Below are 6,718 nucleotides of genomic sequence, written 5' to 3' on the forward strand. Positions count from 1 at the left end.
GGCTGCTTGGGCAGTGAAAATGCTGAACTTTGACACTAAGAGCGCCCATGAAAGGAGGAAGATGCAACTGCATGAGCTAGAGGAGATTAGGCACCTCGCCTATGAAAACTCAAAACTCTACAAGGAGCGTACCAAAGCCTACCATGACAAGCGGATCCTCACTAGGACCTTTGCTCCTAATGATCAAGTCTTGTTGTTCAACTCTAGGCTGAAACTGTTTCCCGATAGGGCTGTTGTGTTGCTGGACACAAACGGAGGAGAATTTGTGGTGAATGGACAGAGGCTGAAACCATATCTTGCCGCCTCTGAGCACGCAAGGGGTGAAACCTTCGCCCTAGGCGACCCTCCTATTGCCTAAGGACCTTTCGTGTCAAGCTAATGACTTAAAACAAGCGCTGGGTGGGAGGCAACCCACCATGTATATATTGCTGAGTTTTTCTTTTTCTTTTTAGGATTTGTTTCTTCTCTTTTCGGTTTCAGGAATGTTGGAAGAAGATGTGGAGCACATGCTCGCCGGACGCGCGCAACCCGATGCACATGCTCGGCGAACTGAGAACCAAAGAAAAAGAGAAGAGCGATTAGGCCAGGTAAGTTTGATGAATTTCAGGCCCAGGCCCACCAGGCCCAGGTAACCCACCAAATCGCAAACCCTTCTCTCTTTTCTTCTCCTTCTTCTTCCTTCTTTCTTCTCTTTTTCTTCTTGTCTAGGTCTCTTTTTGGCTTATTTTCACACCGGAGACGGTGTGAAGTAAGTCCGGGGGAGGGTCACCTATGACATTTGTTTTCTTTATTTTTCTTTTTATTGAGTCAGTTTGTCATGTGAGTCGAACCAAAAGTTGTGGGAATTAGGACCGAAATCTGTGATGTTTTTAACCATTTGTGAGTTTGACCGTTTTTCCTAGTGACCATTGTTGCAGAACTAAGAGTACAGAGACGAGCTAATACCTCTTCACATTCGGACCCTTCTCCTGGCCAGAAAAGCTTCATCCCATTAAGGTTTCACCGGAAAGACTTAGACTCTACTTTATTGGAACCTAACCGGATTTAAATTCTTCTCGTTTTGGGCATTAGGATAGGGAACGTGTCACATATTCAGGACTTCTTATTCATTTTGCCAATCTTGCTGATCCTGAATAGCTAGCTCATTTTAAGTTAGTACCCACCCCGAGCCTAACCTCCTTTCAAACCACTTGCACTTGTATTTTTGTTTTCTCATTCTGTGCAGCTATGTGCAAAACGGTCGGGGAGAGCAGGACTGACACAATCTCTAACTCGCTCTTGCTGGAGAACCAAAGAGGAAAGAGCCGGACGGACAGAGCACGTGCTCCAACCCAGCGAGCACCTGCTCCGAAATTATATACATCCGAGTCCGCGAGTTGTTTTGAGCAGAGAGAGAGCCTAGGATACGGTCCACATGCTCCAGGGGCAATATCAGAAGAAGATCCCCCATCATCCTTCATATGTCTAAAAAAAAAAAAAAAGCGTTTAAGGATGATGGAAAGGGACCAGAGCTAGTGTTACACACCCCCGAGCATGCGTTGTACCCTGAGGAGAAAAGAGAGGCTGAGTTTGAGAAGATAAGAAGAGGAGAGTGATTAGAGGTTGTGGACATCAATGAGTCCACTCTCCCTTACCATTTTGTGCGATATCCTGCATCTCTTTCGAAGTAATGGTAACCCCTAAACACTCTATAGCTCCACCATTAAAACAGCCTTTTATCTACCAAGCCTCGATTTCACTAGCTTAATGCCCTTAATGAGAAGCTCACGCCAATTTTAATTGAATGTAAAGAGTCTTTGTCTGGAAAGTGATCTTTTTCTGGGTTTGATTGCCAATTATGGTTCTGGTTTTGGAGATGTTTGCTGGAGAAGTTTTTGGTGAGAATCGGTATAGCTTGTTCTAACACATGTGGTCTGCAGGTCATGGTCTACTCACGGTTTCTGAGATTTTTGCGAGTTCCCACCTTGGCTCTCTTGGCGCTTGGTTTGAGTTTGTTTGAGGACAAACAAAGATCTAAGTCCGGGGGAGTTGATATGTTACGGTTTTGACTCACTTTGACCCCGTTTATTTGATAGTTTTGTAGTTGTTTGAGTCCTTTTCAGGTTATAATAAGAGGCTAGGAAGCTAAAAGCAAGGATTGGAACAGCAGGAGCAATCGGAGCAGAAAGGAGTTGAATTGGAGCAGAAAAGCTGATTTTAGACCCAGGAGCACATGCTCCCGATTTCCGAGCACATGCTCCCAACTCTACGGTTTCATGACGACACGTGGCAAGCATCTAGGCGCCGATTCCCTGCCTAATTCCCCTTATTTTAGGCGATCCTTTGTGAGAGAAAGAGGGCTGAGATCGCTTTTTAATAGGGAGATTTGAATTTGGAATCTTTCCTTATTTTTCTCTACTTGTATGCTATTTAACCTAGGGTTTTTAGGAGAGATAATATACCTTTTCTTTTGTTTTTGAGCGACGTTTTTGTGAGAGGGAGAAGAGCGGCTACCTTGTGAAGCATTCTCTGAACCCTTTTTATTTTTATGTCATTGAATTTCTCATCTTTTGCTATGATTCATTTCTCTATGTCTGAGTAGTTTTCTTTGCTAGATTAGGGGTTTCAAAAGGGGTTTCATGGGTTAGCAACAGAACACAAATAGGGCTTTATATAATCGATTGTCTTCACTATTGTTAGACTTAATGCTTAGGTTGATTTGATCACCCAATCTATGATTCTAGGTTTATCTATTCATCAAAAGTGTAATAGGTTGCTAGAAAAGACATTAGTGGGCAAATTATCCTAGACCTGCGAAAGTTGATGTGTAGGTGATTTGTGAACTTATCATTCCTGTTCTTTAATGCTTGTCTGCGATTCTGGGCTCAAACGACAGTTTAGGGTTTATGGACCGCCGAGCATGTGCTCCGGATGTCTGAGCACGTGCTCCGCGTTTCCGCACAGAATCGATCAGATAGAGTTATTGATACCACGACAGTGGATCAGTTTATATTTATGTTTGAGTTCTAGACTGGTACTTAATCTATGCCCTGAATAGTTGTTTAGTTGCTATCTCTGAAATTCCCGAGAATTACCCCTGATCTAGTGTTTTGCTTATTGCCTTTTTATACCGTTTTAATCGCGTTACTGTTACCAAACAAACCCAACTTTGAATTGTCTTAGCTTGAAATTGAACCAATAGAACCATAGAGTAAAACTTGGTCTTCGTGGGATTCGACCCCTAAGTACTACTTCTTTGTTGTGCACTTGCAGTAGGAAAATAGGGTTTAAAACTCTGTGTATCATCTAAGACGGAACTTCACCGTAGATTCATTGACTGCAAAAACATCAATCAAGGACGTCTGATCTCCCAACCTCCAGATCTTATTCACAATCATGTGAATCTTTCCCACATGTGGCGCTTTGGAGTTGAGAAATTTGCCAATAACAAAGTCCTCCCACAAAGGTTTTGCATCAACAAAAATCTCCTTCGGCACTATCACTTTCTCCTTGCCATCAACCTCCGAAACGGTGAACTTCTGTTGAGTGAACATACGTTTTTGAGCAACCTGCAAAAAAGAGCGTTCCCATTCGTTGCAGGCTGGTGCGATGATGAGACCACCTTTTCCCGTGAACTTGACTAGTACCTTGACTTTCACCCGTTGAGATCTCCACCAAAACTACACCTCCCTCCCCCTCCTTCACCCCCTCTACAATACCTTCCTCCGGCAAGAGATCTGCCGAAAGACGGCTCGGAGAGCCCTCATCAGACTTGATGAGAACGCAAAAACCCTAGTCGCCTTTTTTTTCACCCTTGCCATGTCAGCAGAGCCAAAACCAATGCTCAGCCGTTGTGTGTTCTTTTCTAGAGAAAACAAGACATGGTCCTACCTCAGTAACTCTTTTAGTTTAAGGTACCGCAATTATGATATCTTTATCAGTGATCAGTGAATCATCTTCTCTCCGTTATATATTGTCTGCAGTCATTTTCCCCGATAATATTAAGATGCCTCATCCTTACGGGCGAATGTTATTTTGCTAGCTTTTTCTATAAGGCAAATTAGTTATTGATATTGTGTTCTAACTTCTAGCATAATTATACCATACAGTCATACACTCATACTATAACGGTTTAAGAAGTTTCCACCAAATTAACAACAAAAACAAAAAGTATACAACCATTACAATACCTCCATCTATTACATGATATACGAAGATCATGGAGCAAATTATCTGATCTTGTTAGTTTATTTCCTTTACTCACAAAAGAAGTTTCGTTTCCATTTCTTTTTTTTTTTTCTGATAATATTACATGCATATACAGTATGTATACATTTGGCTCATTTTGAAACTTAGTTCATCAATCCATTAGCTAGTCGTGCTCGTAGATCCTTCCTCAGTATCTTCCCTGATGGAGCTTTAGGAAAGGAATCAGTGAAGAACACTTTGTTGATTCTCTTATAAAACACAACCTGATGAATTCACACACACATGCACTATGATCAACGTCAAGATCGATAATTCATTTAACTTTTCATTAAAAAAAAAAAAGTATGGTAAGAAACGTTTTGGAGGTCTATGATTGGAGATTTTGAGAAGAGTTTCCTCTGCAACTAGCCCAATACTCAGCAACAAGCTTGGAGAAGTAAGAATCAGTCTCCATTAGCCTTGAAGGCTCGTTGTACTCCACTAGCTCACCTGACCAAAACCAACACCAAAAGCCCATACATTGGTCAATGATAACATGTTTTAGAGATTGAAAGACAGAGTTGGCTGGTTTGTTAGAGACGAAAATGTTGTTTACCATAGGAGAGAACCATGACCATGTCACTGTCTATGACCGTTGGTACCCTATGTGCAACTGTTATCACCGTGCAATCTGCAAACTCCTCTCTTATGATTCTCTGAATGATTGCATCTGTGGCTGAATCAATGGAAGCTGTAGCTTCATCTAACACCAAGATTTTGTTTCTCTTTAACAATACTCTTCCGAGACAAAACAATTGTCTCTGTCCCACGCTCCAGTTCTCTCCTTCATCACTCACTTTTAATTTCGTCCCACCAATAACACAAGATTAACATAAGTACAACGCCACATTTGTGAAGTGAAATGAAACACAACTGTTTATCAATTACCTGAAGAATCAAGCTTATTAGGCAGGTTGCTAATCGTCGTCTTAAGCTGACACTTCTCAAGAGCCTGCAAAAGATATGGTTTTATTAGGAAGGTTTTCAATCTTTTGGTTTATAAAATCTCATTCCTATTTCTTATTTCACCTTCCATATTTCATCGTCGGAGTAAACACCTAAAGGATCAAGGTTGGTCCTTATGCAGCCACGGAAAAGAGTTGGTTCTTGAGGAATGATGCTGAGTTTCATTCTCAGGTCCTTTAGGCCAATCTTACTTATGTCAATGCCATCAATCAATATGCAACCACTTGCTGGTTCTACCAAACGAAACAAAGCACTGATTAAAGTGCTCTTCCCACTTCCTGTTCTCCCAACAACTCCTACTCTTGTCCCTTCCCTGAATGTGCAAGAGATTCCTTTGAGAACTAATGGAGCATTTGGGCGATATCTTATCTGAAACACATAAATCACGCAAATCAATGCTTTTAGCATAATTACTAGTTATTACTATAATCTTGTAACACATATGTTTTCTTCTAACCTTAAGCTCCTGCAAGTGAATTGTACCACTAGAAGGCCATGAGGAAGGTGGTCTTCTATCCTCCACAATTGCAGGAGCTTCTTCTGGTATATTCATATATTGTTTTATCCTCTCTACTGATATGATTGAATTCGATAAGGTGCAATACCATCGGGTCAGAAACACCTGAGTTTGCGTCAGAGTTAGTGCATAGGAGAGCGAAAGCCCAACGAGGCCTGCAACACATCAGCACAAGTTCATGCAGAACCTATCAGTTTGATGAATCCCTTAAATATAACAGATTTTCTCAAACAAAAGCTCATGGTATATTGACACCAGCTGTGAAGATGTCATGTAATGAGTTAATGTACCTGGAGCTATGTAGCCCTTGGGGATAAGTATAAGCAGAAGCGCACATGTGAACAAGGTCACATTCTGCAGAGTCTCTATCCTCAAAATCACCCACTCCATGGCTGCATTGGACAGAAAGAATAGCACGGCATCTGCATCAACTAGGTGTAAGTAGTTTTTGAAGAATCTCTCTACCGTTCCAAAAGCTCGTATCGTCACTACTCCAAGTGAGGCTTCTGCAGCATAATTCATCACTGGAGCTTTGGTTGTTCCATTGATTCTAATCAGCTCCCTTGCAGAGGCTAAATAGTAATCCTAATTCAAAAAAGAAGCAAAAATGATGACTTCTTTGCTGCAAAAATGAATTGAAAAGGAAGTAATATCGCAACATGTACCTGAACAACTTTCGTGGCTGCCAAAGCAAGAAGAGCTATGATAATTACTTGCCATGTCACATATGTCATGATGATAAGAGCTGCAACGAGCTCAACAACCGGTGCTACCACAAATATGAATGCAAATGGGATGTCAAAGTCCAAGACGTTCAAATCAGAAGAAGCCTGCAAATGATGCATTCAACTACATGATACATTGAGCTGTAACTGTATTCATATACATGATTCATAAACATGAAAAGCGATCTTACTCGAGTGAGAATGCGCCCAACGGGAGTAGAATCGAAGAAAAGCATCGGGGCTTTGAAGACTGCATTTGTGAAACCAGAGAAGAAGGCTTCAG

At 41.4% G+C, this 6,718-nt stretch overlaps 2 protein-coding genes across 2 annotated transcripts in view; one reads left to right on the forward strand and one right to left on the reverse strand.

The window, feature by feature from the left end:
* On the forward strand, positions 20–358 carry LOC104706074. The gene has a single exon (XM_010422207.1). The coding sequence runs from the start codon at positions 20–22 to the stop codon at positions 356–358; it is 339 nt and encodes a 112-aa protein (XP_010420509.1).
* LOC109125179 (ABC transporter C family member 8-like) overlaps positions 4,148–6,718 on the reverse strand; it is a 7,321-nt gene continuing 4,750 nt past the window's right edge. The window contains exons 3-10 of the mRNA XM_019227068.1: positions 6,627–6,712; positions 6,376–6,540; positions 6,001–6,295; positions 5,651–5,865; positions 5,257–5,562; positions 5,116–5,179; positions 4,784–5,023; positions 4,148–4,677 (exon numbers count right to left, since the gene is read on the reverse strand). Coding sequence (XP_019082613.1) covers positions 4,556–4,677; positions 4,784–5,023; positions 5,116–5,179; positions 5,257–5,562; positions 5,651–5,865; positions 6,001–6,295; positions 6,376–6,540; positions 6,627–6,712 — 1,493 coding nt within the window. The 3' untranslated portion in view covers positions 4,148–4,555. The remainder of the gene's footprint in view (positions 4,678–4,783; positions 5,024–5,115; positions 5,180–5,256; positions 5,563–5,650; positions 5,866–6,000; positions 6,296–6,375; positions 6,541–6,626; positions 6,713–6,718) is intronic.

The sequence above is a fragment of the Camelina sativa genome, chromosome 1, assembly GCF_000633955.1.
Source record: "Camelina sativa cultivar DH55 chromosome 1, Cs, whole genome shotgun sequence".
Lineage (NCBI taxonomy): Eukaryota > Viridiplantae > Streptophyta > Magnoliopsida > Brassicales > Brassicaceae > Camelina > Camelina sativa.

Coding starts and splice junctions, on each gene's coding strand:
- LOC104706074 (XM_010422207.1), top strand. CDS start 20: ATGCTGAACTTTGACACTAAGAGCGCCCATGAAAGGAGGAAGATGCAA.